This window comes from Mustelus asterias, chromosome 2 (genome assembly GCF_964213995.1).
Source record: "Mustelus asterias chromosome 2, sMusAst1.hap1.1, whole genome shotgun sequence".
In the NCBI taxonomy this organism is placed as follows: Eukaryota; Metazoa; Chordata; class Chondrichthyes; order Carcharhiniformes; family Triakidae; genus Mustelus; species Mustelus asterias.
The window spans coordinates 96,637,190-96,653,286 of record NC_135802.1 but is presented as its reverse complement, the minus strand read 5'-3'; the positions used below and the strand labels follow the sequence as shown (position 1 = coordinate 96,653,286).

The 16,097-nt window shown below is 43.6% G+C and overlaps 1 protein-coding gene across 14 annotated transcripts in view; it reads left to right on the top strand.

The window, feature by feature from the left end:
• The first annotated feature begins 40 nt into the window (after nucleotides 1-40).
• The window catches only part of pex1 (peroxisomal biogenesis factor 1), a 74,987-nt gene continuing 58,930 nt past the window's right edge, over nucleotides 41-16,097 (top strand). For 7 of the 14 annotated variants that reach the window (XR_013500541.1, XR_013500537.1, XR_013500539.1 and 4 more), the window contains exons 1-2: nucleotides 70-346; nucleotides 15,921-16,067. Coding sequence is in view for 9 of the 14 variants with exons in the window: in XM_078238886.1 (XP_078095012.1) it covers nucleotides 242-346; nucleotides 15,921-16,067 (252 nt within the window). In the remaining 5 variants the exon portion in view is untranslated. Of the gene's footprint in view, nucleotides 560-1,515; nucleotides 1,853-15,920; nucleotides 16,068-16,097 lie in introns of all 14 variants that reach the window. The other 7 variants (XM_078238914.1, XM_078238906.1, XM_078238897.1 and 4 more) reach the window with 3 other exon arrangements.

Sequence of the window (16,097 nt, the reverse complement as noted above, 5' to 3'; positions counted from 1 at the left end):
TTGAGCGCCGCGATTGGGACGCCCGCCCGCCCACTTCCTCTCCTCGAGCAGCGATAGGCCGGTGGGGGATGTCAATCATAGGGTTGAGGTGGAAGCCGGCGGGTGTAAGGGTCGGAGCGCGCGGCTTCAGTTCGAATATGTGCGGCTAACGGAAAAAAAGCGAGGGCGGGCGGCGCGCGAGAGAGTGTGCTCGCGGGAACCGTCCCGTGACTGGAGGCCGGGCCCGCGAGCGGGGGCCAGGATGCTGGGAGCCGGGGCCCTGTGTCTGCAGCTCCGGCTCAGCAACAACAAGGACTGCTTCCTGCACCTGGCATCGCAGCGAGCGTCGCAGCTCCGCTTGGAGGAGGTGATGGCCGCTGCTCACGGCAATTTCTCTCTCTCCTTTTTGATTACATCTAGTAGCCCTATGGTGGGTGGTAGGCCCATGGGTCGCGTCCCCTTTCAGGGCCATCTCTCGAGTCAGCTGAACTAACCACATTGGTGAGGGCTGGAGCCACATATAGGCCGCACCGGGCAAGGACGGCAGATTTCCTTCCCTGGAAGGGACATTAGTGAACAGGTTGGACATTTACATCCAGCTCTTCCAGCTTCTGGATTGTTAGAGACTGGGTGGCACAGTGGTTAGGACTGCTGCCTCACAGCACCAGGGACCCAGCTTCAATTCTGGCCTTGGGTGACTGTGTGGAGTTTGCATGTTCTCCTTGTGTCTGCATGCATTTCCTCCAGATGCTCTGGCTTCTCCCCACAGATGTGGAGATGCCGGTGTTGGACTGGGGTAAACACAATAAGAAGTCTCGCAAACACCAGATTAAAGTCCAGCAGGTTTATTTGGTAGCACAAGCTTTCGGAGTTTCGCTCCTTCAGGTGAGTGAGGAGTTGTATTCACAAACAGGGCATATATGGACACAAACTCAATTTACAAGATAATGGTTGGAATGCAAGTCTTAACAGGTAATCAAATCTTAAAGGTACAGACATTGTGACTGGAGAGAGGGTTAAGCACAGGTTAAAGAGATGTGTATTGTCTCCAGCCAGGACAGTTAGTGAGATTTTGCAAGCCCAGGCAAGCCGTGGGGGTTACAGATAGCGTGACATAAACCCAAGATCCTGGTTGAGGCCATCCTCAGGGGCGGCACGGTAGCACAGTGGTTAGCACTGCTGCTTCACAGCTCCAGGGTCCCGGGTTCGATTCCCGGCTCGGGTCACTGTCTGTGTGGAGTTTGCACATTCTCCTCGTGTCTGCGTGGGTTTCCTCCGGGTGCTCCGGTTTCCTCCCACAGTCCAAAGATGTGCGGGTTAGGTTGATTGGCCAGGTTAAAAATTGCCCCTTAGAGTCCTGGGATGCGTAGGTTAGAGGGATTAGTGGGTAAAATATGTGGAGGTAGGGCCTGGGTGGGATTGTGGTCGGTGCAGACTCGATGGGCCGAATGGCCTCCTCCTGCACTGTAGGGTTTCTATGATTTCATGTGTGCGGAACTTGGCTATCAGTTTATGCTCAGCTATTCTGTGTTGTAGTACGTCTTGAAGGCCGCCTTGGAGAACGCTTACCCAAAGATCAGAGGCTGAATGCCCGTGACTGCTGAAATGTTCCCCGACAGGAAGAGAACACTCCTGCCTGGTGATTGTCGAGCGGTGTTCATTCATCCATTGTCGTAAAGCCATCCCCACACCCCCACTTCTTGCCATCAAACAACTGCACAACCTCAAACAGACCATTGTCCACAGCAAGCTACCCAGCCTCCAGGAGAACAGTGACCACGACACCACACAACCCTGCTACAGCAACCTCTGCAAGATGTGCAGGACCATCGACACGGATGCCATCATCTCATGTGAGAACACCATCCACCAGGTACACGGTATATGCTCTTGCGACTCGGCCAATGTTGTCTACCTGATACGCTGCAGGAAATAATGTCCCGAGGCATGGTACATTGGGGAGACCATGCAGACGCTCCGAAAACGGATGAATGAATACCACTTGACAATCACCAGGCAGGAGTGTTCTCTTCCTGTCGGGGCACTTCAGCAGTCATGTGCATTCAGCCTCTGATCTTCGGGTAAGCGTTCTCCAAGGCGTCTTTCATGACACACGACAACGCAGAATCGCTGAGCAGAAACTGATAGCTAAGTTCTGCACACATGAGAACGGCCCCAACTGGGATCTTGGGTTCGTTCCACACTATCTGTAACCCCCACGACTTGCCTAGGCTTGCAAAATCTCACTAACTGTCCTGGCTGGAGACAATAAACACCTCTTTAACCTGTGCTTAACCCTCTTTCCACTCACATTGTCTGTACCTTTAAGACTTGATTACCTGTAAAGACTCGCATTGCAACCATTATCTTGTAAATTGAGTTTGTCTATATATGCCCTGTTTGTGAACACAGCTGCTCACTCACCTGAAGAAGGAGCGAGACTCCGAAAGCTTGTGCTACCAAATAAACCTGTTGGACTTTAACCTGGTGTTGTGAAGTTCTTCTCACACTCCAGAGATGTGCTGGTTAGGTGGATTGGCCATGCTAAATGTTCCAAGATGTGTAAATTAAATGGATTAGCAATGATAAATGTGTGGGGTTGCAGGGGAGGGGAGATACTCTGTAGGAGTCAGTAGGGACTTGATGAATGGATTGGCCTCTTTTGCTGCACTGTAGGGAATCTATGACCCAAAAAGTGTGACAAGACCCCTCATAAGTCCCGATGTGCAGACCTCCATGGGAATTACTGGAAAAGTTTGAACTTTCGATGGGTGTCCCAGGGAGCATGGGAATTGCCCAAGTTAGAGTCAAAGACTTTGGACAATTCCAATTTGCTTATCTGGATGGTTACCCAGGAAAATCGTCAAGAAAGAAAAATTCTCATCTGACTCCTGGGTAACTATACAACTGACAACCCCCCGCCGATCTCGATCCCACTACCCACCTGGCCCCACCTGGTTCACCACATGCCACCCTACCCACTTGCCACACCCACCCACTCATTCATCCATATGCCCATTCATTAACATTCACACTAGACATTTAAACACCTTACAACAGCTGGTTCCTTAGGATGTGTGGCTTGTCTTCGCCCTGCAGTCCGATGCTGTGATGAAGCCCTTCGTGGGATTGCATGCTCTGCAGTTCTGAAGATGCCAGGCTCAAATACCTTGGCAGAAATGCAGAACAGAGTTGAAAAGTACAAATGGAGTGGCAATCTGATGATAATTACTGCTTCACAGAAGATCCAAGCCAATAATCTGACAGTTTCATCATTTTTTTACTAATCCCAATATTTTATATTCCTTATTCTTTAAAAAGGCAGTATTTGGTGATGCCACAACTGCTGAAGGGGCATTTCCAACCCATGCATAGTTGCAGTGTTAGTATTGATGATATAACCTTAATGTACCACCACATGCTATATTTTCTCCTTTTATTTATCCTCATTACATTTAGAACATAGAAAAGCTATAGCACAAACAGGCCCTTTGGCCCACAAGTTGCGCCGAACAATTTCCTTACCTTCTAGGCTCATCTATAACCCTCTATCTTACTAACCTCCATGAACCTATCCAAAAGTCTCTTAAAAGACTCAATCGAATCCGCTCCCACCACCACTACCGGCAGCCGATTCCACGCACCCACCACCCTCTGAGTGAAAAACTTACCCCTAACATCTCCTATATACCTACTCCCCAGCACCCTAAACCTGTGACCTCTCGTGACAACCACTTCAGCCCTGGGTAAAAGCCTCTGAGAATCCACTCTATCAATACCTCTCAACATCTTACACACCTCTATCAGGTCACTTCTCAGCCTTCATCTATCCAAGGAGAGTAGACCTAGCTCTCTCAACCTATCCTCATAAGGCATACCACTTAATCCCGGCAACATCCTCGTAAATCTCCTCTGTACCCGTTCTATGGCTTCCACATCCTTTCTGTAATGAGGCGACCAGAACTGGGCACAGTACTCCAGGTGGGGTCTGACCAGGGTCCTATACAGCTGCAGCATTATCTCCCGATTTCTAAACTCAATTCTTCTATTGATGAAGGCCAGTATTCCATACGCCTTCTTAACCACAGCCTCTACCTGCAACGCTGCTTTGAGCATCCTATGAACCCGGACCCCAAGATCCTTCTGATCTTCCACACTGCCAAGTGTCTTACCCTTAATATTATATTCTTCCATCCCATTCGACCTGCCAAAATGAACCACCACACATTTATCTGGGTTGAAGTCCATCTGCCACTTCTCCACCCAGTCTTGCATCTTATCTATATCTCATTGCAACTGCTGACATCCCTCTACACTATCCACAACACCTCCAACCTTTGTGTCATCAGCAAACTTGCCAACCCATCCTTCCACTTCCTCATCCAGGTCATTTATAAAAATCACAAAGAGCAAGGGTCCAGAACAGATCCCTGGGGCACTCCACTGGTGACCGACTTCCATGCTGAAAAAGACCCATCTACAACCACTCTTTGCCTTCTGTGGGCAAGCCAGTTCTGAATCCACAAGGCAATGTCCACTTGTATCCCATGCCCCTTCACTTTCTCAATAAGCCTTGCATGGGGCACCTTATCAAACGCCTTGCTGAAATCCATATAAACTACATCTACCGCGCTTCCCGCGACTATGTGTCTAGTTACATCTTCAAAAAATTCAATTAGGCTCGTAAGGCATGATCTGCCTTGGACAAAGCCGTGCTGGCTATTTCTGATCATACTATTCCTCTCCAGATGTTCATAAATCCTGTCTCTCAGGATCTTCTCCATCAACTTACCAACCACTGAGGTTAGACTCACTGGTCTATAATTTCCCGGGCTATCTCTTCTCCCTTTCTTGAATAACGGAACCACATCCGCAATCCTCCGGAACCTCTCCCGTCTCCATTGGTGATGCAAAGATCATCGCCAGAGGCTCAGCAATCTCTTCCCTCGCCTCCCACAGTAACCTGGGGTACATCCCATCTGGTCCCGGCGATTTATCTAACTTGATGCTTTTCAAAAGCTCCAACACATCCTCTTTCCTAATGTCCACATGCTCAATCTTCTCAGTCCGCGGCAAGTCTGCACTGCAACTACCAAGATCCTTTTCCACTGTGAATACTGAAGTAAAGTATTCATTGAGTACCTCTGCCATTTCTACCGGTTCTATACAGACTTTCCCACCGTCACATTTGATAGGTCCTACTCCTTCACATCTTATCATCTTGCTCTTAACATACTTGTAGAATGCCTTGGGGTTTTCCTTTATCCTGTCTGCCAAGGCCTTCTCATGATCCCTTCTTGCTCTTCTAATTTCCCTCTTAAGTTCCTTCCTACTAGACGTATACTCTTCTAGATTTCTAACATTACCTAGCTCCCTGAACCTTTTGTAGGCTTTTCTTTTCTTCCTGACTAAATCCGTTACAGCTTTCGTGCACCACGGTTCCTGTAACCTACCATAACTCCCCCGTCGCACCGGAACATTGCCGTGCAGCGCTCCAGACAAATTTTCCTTGTAAATTTGCCACATTTCGTCTGTACATTTCCCTGAGAAAACCTCCTTCCAATTTATGCCTCTAATTTCCTGCCTAATAGCATCATAGTTGCCCTTACTCCAGATAAACACTTTCCTAGCTCGGCTGATCCTATCTCTCTCCAATGCTAGTGTAAAGGAGATAGAGTTATGATCACTATCCCCAAAATGCTCTCCCACTGATAGATCTGACACCTGCCCAGGTTCATTCCCTAATATCAAATTAAGCACAGCCTCTCCTCTTGTAGGCTTATCCACATACTGTGTCAGGAAGCTCTCCTGAACACAACAAACTCCTCTCCATCTAAACCCCTTATCCTAGGGATATTCCAATCGATATTTGGGAAATTAAAATCTCCCATCACGACCACTCTGTTATTATCACATCTCTCCAGAATCTGCTTCCCAATCTGCTCCTCCACATCTCTGCTACTATTGGCCGGCCTATAGAAAACACCCAGTAAAGTTACCGACCCCTTCCTGTTCCTAACCTCCACCCACAGAGATTCCGTAGACAATCCTTCCGTGGCATCCATCTTTTCAACAGCTATGACACTATCCCTGATCAACAGTGCCACTCCCCCACCTCTTTTGCTTCCTTCCCTGTCCCTCCTGAAACATCTGAAACCCGGCACTTGAAGTACCCAGTCCTGACCCTGAGATAACCAAGTCTCTGTAATGGCCACCACATCACACTTCCAAGCAGCGATCCACACTTTAAGCTCATCCATTTTGCTCACTATACTCCTTGCGTTAAAATAAACGCACCTCAACCCTTCGGTCTGAGAGCTCCCCTTCCCCTTCACCTGCCTAACCTCCCTCTCACACTGCCGACCAGCCCCTCTTATTTTTACTCTAACCTCCTCTCTCCCAGTCACCACTATATTTACTATGTTTAATCATCAAATACAGTTTTTAAATAATGTTTGGAACCTCAATGCTATTGGACTAAAAAGCAGCAGCTCAGATCCTGACCCCAATGGTGAGACTGCACCTTGAGTATTGTGTACGGTTTAGGCAGCTAATTCAAGAAAGAATATACTTACATTAGAAGTAGTTCAGAAAAGGTTCACTAGGCAGATTTTTGGAATGAAGGGATTGTTTAATGAGGAAAGGCCTATATTCATCAAAGTTTAGCTTAATGAGAGGTGATCTTATTAAAACAAACACGGTGGTTAGCACTGCTGCCTCACAGTGGCAAGGACCCGAGTTTGATTCTGGCCTTAGTTGACTGTATGGAGTTTGTACGTTCTCCCTGTGTCTGTGTGTTTCCGCCAGGTGCTTTGGTTTACTCCCATAGTCCAAAGATGTGCAGGTTAGGTAGATTGGCCACAATCAGTGTGTGGGACTATGGCGATGGAGCAGAGGAGTGACCCTCTTTCAAAGGGTCGGTGCAGACTTGTTGCGCCAAATAGCCTCCTGCACTGAGGGGATTCTATGGATATAGGATTCTGAGGGACTTGACAGGGTTGATGCTGGGAGGATGTTGCCTCTAGTGGGGGGAATTGTTAAAGATCTTCATAGAGGCTGATAACATGCTTACAAAGAAATTTGAATTTGCAGTTAATAACTGGGAATGATATGTTTTGATTTCATGTTTTAAAAATTTTACTGTAATAAATGACTTAAAGTGCTATTATACTATTTTCTTTTTGTATGCAATTTCTCCTTTAAACTACAGGAGAAATGTTCCCCTTTTATACTTATCACCACAGACATAGTCCTTTTAAAAAAAAATTGCTCTTGCCCACAATGGATTCTGGTATCTTCATTTTGACGAGTAACAACTCGAATTACTGTTATCAGGCATTTTCCTCAGTTTTTGGGGTGTTCCTTAAATCCAGCACTAACTGTTAAACCTGTTCTGATGATTTTTCTCCTTGGCTGTCAGGATAAATATCCTGGAATCCTATATGACTGCCGGATGCATCTCTTTGACCAGAGAGTGTCTCCCTTTCACATTGATTGTGGTAGCTCACAAAGTTATGCAACCTTTCCTCTTTCCTGATTACACAGAACTTTGCTGTCTGTCTGTGATATCTATTGGTTTGATGAGAAGCCTGTAACCTGATCTCAAAATGGATTCCCAAAATGTGGAGATGCTGGCGTTGGACTGGGGTAGGCACAGTAAGTAGTATCACAACACCAGGTTAAAGTCCAACAGTTTTATTTGATATCACGAGCTTTCGGAGCACTGCTCCTTCTTCATCAGGTGAGAGGATTAAGGGGCAGCACTCCGAAAGCTCGTGATACCAAATAAATTTGTTGGACTTTAACCTGGTGTTGTGAGACTGCTTACTGTGGATTCCCAAAGACAACATGCAACACAGCCTTGCATCCAGGTAGAAATGCTAGTTAGCTATCCCTGATCCTTTTCACCCTAGAGGCAAATGGACAATCTACAGTGCCTTCCTAGGACTTTAGGAGGCTCATTGTAAGCTCAGACTGCTACCTTTGTCTTCAAGTATAATTACCTTTTATGTTCTCAGTAAAGTAATCTAAGCCCTCCTTTGGTTTCTAACACTCAAGCCACCCGGCTTTACTGTCAGGCGCACTTCAGAACAGGTCATATATACCCTGCTTCATTTACTTAGATTTAAAGATACACTCCCAAGCATGTAATAATCTTTATAACCTCATAATTTTAACAGTATCTAGAACTAAGGGGCATAGTTTAAAAATATGGGGTCTCCGATTTAAGATGGCGATGAGGAAGAGCTCAGTCAGAATTTTGATTGAAAAGGGTATTAGAGGCTATTGGGGACAGGTAAGAAAATTGAGTAATGGCCACAATCAGATTAGCCATGATCTTATAAAATGGGCCAAATTTCCTACTCCAGTTTCTTATTTTATGATTAAATTATTCTGATTTCTCCCTCTTTATTGTTTTTTAAAAAATCATCCTTTCCTGGTTTCTGAAACTTTCCCAATCTTCACGCTTACCATTAATCTTTGTAGCATTGTTCACAAATTAATACAAAGTTGGGTGGGAGGATGAGCTGTAAAGAGGATGCAGAGATGCTTCAACATAATTTGGACAGACTGAGTGTATGGGCATATTCATGGCAGATGCAGTATAATGTGGATAAATGTTACGCTATCCACTTTGGTAGCAATAATAGGAGGACAAATTATTACTTGAATGGGTGTAAATTGATAAGTTGATCCTCAACGAGACCTTGGTGTCCTCATGCAGTAGTTGATAAAAGTAAACGTGCAGGTGTAGCAGGCAGTAAAGAAGGCAAATAGTATGTTGGCCTTTATAGCAAGAGGATCTGAGTACAGGAATAGAGACGTTTTACTGCAATTGTATAGAAACCATAGAATCCAATGGTGCAGAAGGAGGCCATTCGGCCCATCGAGTCTGCACCGACAACAATTCCACCCAGGCCCTATCCCCAGCATCCCACATACTTACCCTGCTAATTCCTCTAAACTACGCATCCTGGGACACTAAGGGGCAATTTAGCATGGCCAATCAACCTAACCCACCCATCTTTGGATTGTTGGAGGAAACTGGAGCACCTGGAGGAAACCCATGCAAACACAGGGAGAATGTGTAAACTCCGCACAGACAATGACCCCAAGCCAGGAATCGAATCCAGGTCCCTGGAACTGTGAGGCAGCAGTGCTAACCACTGTGTCATAGTGCAGGTGTTGGTGAGGCCACATCTGAAGCACTGTGTGCAGTTTTGGTGTCCTTATCTGAGGAAGGATGTCCTTGCTATAGAGGGAGTACAGAAGAGGTTTACCAGGAATGGCAGGTTTGTCATATGAGGAGAGACTAAGTCTGTTAGGATTGTATTAATTGGAGTTTAGAAGAGTGAGAGGAGACCTCATAGAAACTTATAAAATTCCTGGAATGGCAGGTTTGTCATATGAGGAGAGACTAAGTCTGTTAGGATTGTATTAATTGGAGTTTAGAAGAGTGAGAGAAGATCTCATAGAAACTTATAAAATTCTAACAGGATTAGACAGGGTACATTCAGAAAGAATGTTCCCAAAGGTGTGCGAGTTCAGAGCTAGGGATCATAGGTTGAGGATAAGTAAACCTTTTAGAACTGAGATGAGGAGAAATTTCTTCACCCAGAGAGTGGGGTGAATGGGTGGAATTCACTACCACAGGATGTAATTAAGACCAAGAAGAAATTAGATATAGCTCTTGGGGCTAAAGGGATATGGGGGGATGTGGGGATCAGGATATTGAATTTGATGATCAGCCATGATCATTTTGAATGGTGTGGCAGGTTCAAAGTTCTGAATGGCCTACTCTTGTTTCTAGTTTCTGTTTTTCTATGTTCTATATTTATTTCAATTCTATGCCATCCTTAACTTCTTCAGTTAGCCATAGATTGTTCATCCTTCTTGTAGAGTTGAAATCAGAATCAGATCATCCATAATCCTCTGAATAGACCAGCAAGTTTCTATTTGTATTATAGAAAAAAAGAATAAATTTACAAATTGCCATGGTGAGATTTGAGCTTGTGTTCTTCTCTAGTTTTAGTCCATGACTCTTTACCAGTGACATAATCACTACCAAAACCTTGCTATGTTTCCATCTCAAGCTCAAAGTGATGTAAGGTTTGTTTGGAATCAAATCGGATCCCTTGCTCAATGTTATGCTGTTTGCAGTATTTCAAAAATGGCAGAATAAGTCCATCCTGCAGCAAGAGGCTTGGGACCAGCTGTAGGTGTAATGTTTCATCACTTGGTTTTCTTCTGGTACAGTATGACTCCAATTGAATCGGCTGCATTGAAAAAATTACTTTTTCAAATTCAAAAGCATAATTTTAAAATTTGCAGGTGACAAAATTAGCAAGTATTTTATGGGCTTCAAGAAGACATAGGTTGGTGCAATGTGTGGACACGCATGTCAGATGTAAAATGATGGGCTTGAGCCACTCCATTCCTAGTTTCCTACCTCTAAATCAAGGTGCTTCATTGCCCATCCTTCTGACTAAGGCTGGGTGGAAACTGTTAATGACCACTCCTGTGGTCATCAGTCGAGGTACGGTTGGAGATAAGGAGGCAGAGGCCATGCCCACTTTGTTACAGCACTAGCTACTGGTAAAGCAGATAGGTTTAGATGTCCCAACCACTTTCAAGCCAGAGCGAATGTTGGTTTTTTAAGGTAAGTGGCAGGCAGGATTGATGGAGGATGTCGGATTGGGGTATATTGGGTGAAGGGGAGGGGTGCTGTCGGGGCTTAGTGGATATATAGAGATTGAGTGGTCAGTTGGGAGGGATTGATATTGTTGGCAGTGGGGCAGTCAGGTGGGAGAGTCGGGAGGTGGTCGGCTGAGGAATCGTCGGTTGGGTGTAAGTGGGGAGGAACAGGGTTTTGAGCTGGCAGGGCGGTCAGTGAGATGTGTCAGATTGTCAGTGGTGGAGGGTCATTTGGGGGTTGTTGGATGAAGATTGGGGTGGGGGTTGTGTGTTCGGGGTGGATGGGGTCAGGTGGTCAAGGGGGTTGGGTGATCAGTGGTGGTTGAAGGAGTGTCAGGTGGTTAGTAGGGTACGTAGATGTAATGTGGAGATGCCGGCATTGGACTGGGGTAAACACAGTAAGAAGTTTAACAACACCAGGTTAAAGTCCAACAGGTTTATTTGGTAGCAAAAGCCACACAAGCTTTCGGAGCTCCTGAAGAAGGGGCTTGGAGCCCCAAAAGCTTGTGTGGCTTTTGCTACCAAATAAACCTGTTGGACTTTAACCTGGTGTTGTTAAACTTCTTACGTAGATGTAGTCAGAGTCGAGTGGTCCATGGCGTAATCGGATAGTTGGTGGAGGGGCAATGGCGCGGCAGGGGGTTGCATTGTTGTAGGGGGTGGTCAGTGGAGATGTCAGGTTTTCAAGAGGGGGGTTCCCGTCAGTTTCGGGGGATGGGGGGAGTTCTGAGAGGGGTCAGTACAATTGTTCCCAAGACTTAGAATTGTTCTCAAGAATTTTAATTCTTCTGACTTTTCTTGGATAACTATTCTAGTATGAGAGTTGGAACTATCCGCAGTTTGTGATTTATATTATGTTTTCAGATGGTTCAGATTACAGGTTGATTGCCTGGTGGATGTTTCAACCTCCCAGGCAATTGTTGGGCAGTTTTTACCCAGGAACATCCAGGATTTCCCCAGCGCATCTTTGGGATATCCCCCAGTTAAAACTCTCAGAAGCTCTGTAGTGACAGGCCGATATTTTGGTAGCTCGAATGAGGCGAGGGAAAAGGATACAATTCAAAAGAGCGATGCAGGAACACAGACGTTGGGTGATATGTGTACAAATTGTTGAAGATAAGTTGAGAAAATGGTTAAAAAGGCATTCAGGATCCTGAGCTTTATAAATAAAGGCTTAGAATATAAAAGCAAGGAAGCTGGGTGAACTTTTATAAAGCACTGATTTCACCTCACCTAGTGTATTGTGTTCAATTCTTTGTACCACACTTTAGAAAGGATTGATGTGGAGGCTTTAGAAAGTACAGAAAAAAAATGACCAGAGATGAGGGATTTACACGGATTGATTGGAGAAGCTTGAGTTCTTGAAAAAGAGGAGTCTTGATAATGGCGTGTGAGGGATATAGACAAAGTGGATAGAACTGTCTCCCTCTGACAAAAGAGTTGAAAACCAAAGGACACCAATTTAATGTAATTGGCAAAAGAACTAGAAGCAACATGAATAAAAATTATTTTATGCCATAAGCGGTTATAATCTGAGAATGTGTTTGGGGCAGATTCAATTGTGACTTTCAAAAGGGAATTGGATAAGTACCTTGTAGGAATATTTTTCAGAAACTGAGTATTAAACTGGCTTTCACTTGATTACGGCTCAGCTAACACACAGGCTCGCAGTGACAGTACTCTGGTTAAAGACATTTATTTATTTTCCAAGCCTGGTTCAACGTACGAGGGAAAGAAATTTGGTGGTGTTCCAAGTCACTCTGAAATTACATCACTCTCGGTATTACAATTATACAATTTTCAAAAACCATTTGCTCATTCCAGCCGGGTCTGAGCCAATCATTTTTGGTATGGATTATTTACCTTGGCCAATAACATTTACTCCTGGACAGCAAGGGACTGTGTGAACTTTAAGAGTTTCTCACAGTCTCCTAACACCACCTTATCGGGTGTAATGTATGTCATATTCATTAAAATTGTCTGGGACCTCTGAGACTGGAGTCCACACTGATAAGAGTTGCTTTTCCCTTTGCTCAACAGCTGCATTGTTGCTAGGAATGTGGTTCTTTTTATTTGACTACATCCCATCATGCCTTAGAGCATGTGTCATTAGCCAAGGTGTATGCTTTTAATACAGAATATGTTTTCAAAAATACATGTCTAAATTATCTAAGTGGTTATATGTATCTCATGCAAACAGTATATTCCAGGCACTATGTGACTCTTTTTTAATACTCTATTCACTCTGATCTGTTGGTCTTTCTGTCCCAAGTTATTTTAAACACACCTGAAGAAAGAAAATTTGTTGGGCTAAAGGGAACAGACTGGGGAGTGAGGCTTCACTGAACAGAGGGCACAACCTCCAGATTAGAAGTAGGTTGTTCATGTGTGATGTCAGGAAGCATTTCTTCACACACACAGTTGTGGAAAAGTACTAAACTGCCTTTTCACATTTAAAGTTTAAAATTGTACTGTAGCTAGGTCAAAACTGGAAGATTATTAAATTCAGGTGATCTTCATCTATTGGAAAAATTGGTGAATCAATAACTGGTCAAAGAGATTAAAGCAAAGTTATTACTGGTCATCTTAATGAACATGAAAACCCAATCACACTAGTGGTAGCTGGGTATGTAACTGCCTCATTGAAGACAAGAATGTGAACATCTGTGTTAGGAATTCTGGTTCTAACTTCCAAATGACTGTGGCAGCTAATGTGAGAAATGGTGCTAGCTTTTCAGAAAATCTTTGACTATCATTATACAGTTATAGAATGAACACATGTATAAGTTTAAAAAGTGCAGAATTTGTTGATCTGTCAGCCCCATGAGATTTTCTCACTGTCCAATTGAAGTACAGGGATCCAAGTTTGAAAAGATTCAGCACTATGTTTTTTAAACATTTATGAAAGGCATTATTGTGTAATTACATAGTCTTGTTTTTTAAGAGCAGGTCACTGGCAAATACAATTTCCCCCAAATTTTGTAAAATAAGCATTTTGTTCTAACCTCAAGTATATTCAGGACTACATTCAATTGAATTCGCTGTTTGAAAAATATTGTAAAACAAGCAAACAATTATTTTGAAGATAAGCCATCCACTTTACTGTTATTTTCGTGATTTTAGCTTTTGATTAACAATATCAAAACGTAAACTTCAGATGTAGAATTATTTAAATCTAAACATGCTTTCAGAATTGTCCACAAGATGGCATTATTGCTTGAAATCGTGTTTAAAAAAATATCCTGAGAGTTAACATTGATGCCTGAATTTTGTGCTGGAGTTCCTCCAGTTTCCCACCATAATACCATCAGTGGAAACCCCAGAGAAATGGTGCAGAGGTTATGACAAGATTGGGAGAGCCTCCACAGAAATTCCACCCAGGGCTTCACTTTGATAACATTTTTGTTTTGCACGCTTTGGGACAAGGTGGAATGGAAATACGAGTTATAATGGTTATATTACTCTTTATGGTCTTTGGGCTGGTTCTTGCAGTCAGTGACAAAGCAATAGCACTTGCTGCAGACCTTGAACAAAACAGTCCAAAAGAATCTGGAGATCTCTGGTGCCGATTTCCCCTTTCCTAACGGCATTTTAAATCTGGCGTAAAGTCGAGGATTTCCGTGTCCAGCAGCAGTGATTTTAGCAAGTAGCCAGTCAGATTGAAGTATTCTCACAGACAAAAGTTCAGAAAGTTAAAAGCAGTTATTGTTATTGCTTTTGAAATAAATTTTCAGATAGTAAAATAAATTATATTATTAGATTATGATGCAAACTAAAATATAATAAATGTTTTGAAAATATTTGGATTTTTAAAAATTGTAATGGAGAAATTTAACGTTCCAAAAATACAAAATTAGCTTTCCAGTGAGAGTATGTAGCTGTAATTCTACACCTGATGCACTATTTAAAAAATCAATTGCACCTCATTCAACAAGGTGTAATGCTTTTCAATGGTTTTTATAGAGCAGCTGTACAGCATAAAAGTAGAAGTATTCATCAATTCACTGTTTAAAGATTGCACTCTGTAGGTGGGGGTATCTTCAACAGCAGACCTACTGGAGAAATATAGAATCACACACAACAACTTCTGGATTTCCTTGTAATTTTACACATGTGTGGACTCCCAAAGTTGCTCCCAGTTTCAGTGAACTAATGATGGCTAATGCTGACAGTTATTTAAATGGTAAAAAATTGCAGCATGCTGCTGTGCAGAGAGACCTGGGTGTCCTTGTGCAGGAATCTCAAGGAGTTGATTTGCAGGTGCAGCAGGTAATTAAGAAGGCAAAAGGAATGTTGTCCTTCATTGCTAGAGGGATGGAGTTTAAAAACAGCGAGATTATGTTGCAGCTGTATAAGGTGCTGGTGAGGCCACACCTGGAGTACTGTGTACAGTTTTGGTCTCCTTACTTGAGAAAGGATATACTGGCACTGGAGGGGGTGCAGAGGATATTAACTAGGTTGATTCCGGAGTTGAGAGGGTTGGCTTATGGGGAGACACTGAGTAGACTGGGGCTATACTCATTGGAATTCAGAAGAATTAGGGGAGATCTTATAGAAACATATAAGATTATGAAGGGAATAGATAAAATCGAAGCAGGGAAGTTGTTTCCACTAGCGGGTGAAACTAAAACTAGGGGGCATAGTCTCAAAATAAGGAGAAGTAGATTTAGGACTGAGTTGAGGAGGAACTTCTTCACACAAAGGGTTGTGAATCTGTGGAATTCCCTGCCCAGTGAAGCACTTGAGGCCGCCTCATTGAATGTTTTTAAGGCAAGGATAGATAAATCTTTGGACAGTAAAGGAATTAAGGGTTATGGTGGGCGGGCCGGTAAGTGGAGCTGAGTCCACAAAAAGATCAGCCATGATCTTATTGAATGGCGGAGCAGGCTCGAGGGGCCAGATGGCCTATTCCTGCTCCTAGTTCTTATGTTCTTATGTTTGTCCATCATTACAAAAGCTGAGCCACTCTCTAGAAAAGGGAGTAGGTCAATATCTCAGTCCTTTTGCATTATCAGTATATCTTGCTGCTAGAAGTGCATGAGAATTATTTGGTTTTAGCATCTCATCACAATGGCTGTGCTGATATTTAATTCTTTATGGGCGTAAAGGTGTCTGGTTTATTCTAAAACACATCTGATTCTGTCACACTTTTGTGATGATTAGACTATTGGGTATTCGTGCTATTTAGTTTTCCATCAGTACAATGCTTACATAATTATCTGTACATTTTTTTTTACAATGTTTAGTGCCAAGCAATTGAATTATCCTGGGGTATTCAGCAGTCAGCATTTCTAAGTTGGGTAGGACGGAGATGTACTGGATTTGAAGGAGAAAGCATCGCAGAGATCAATAGACAACTGGGAGAAAAACTTGGGCTTAAAGATGGAGAGCAGGTTTGTAAGATAGTGATTTAAGAACTTAAA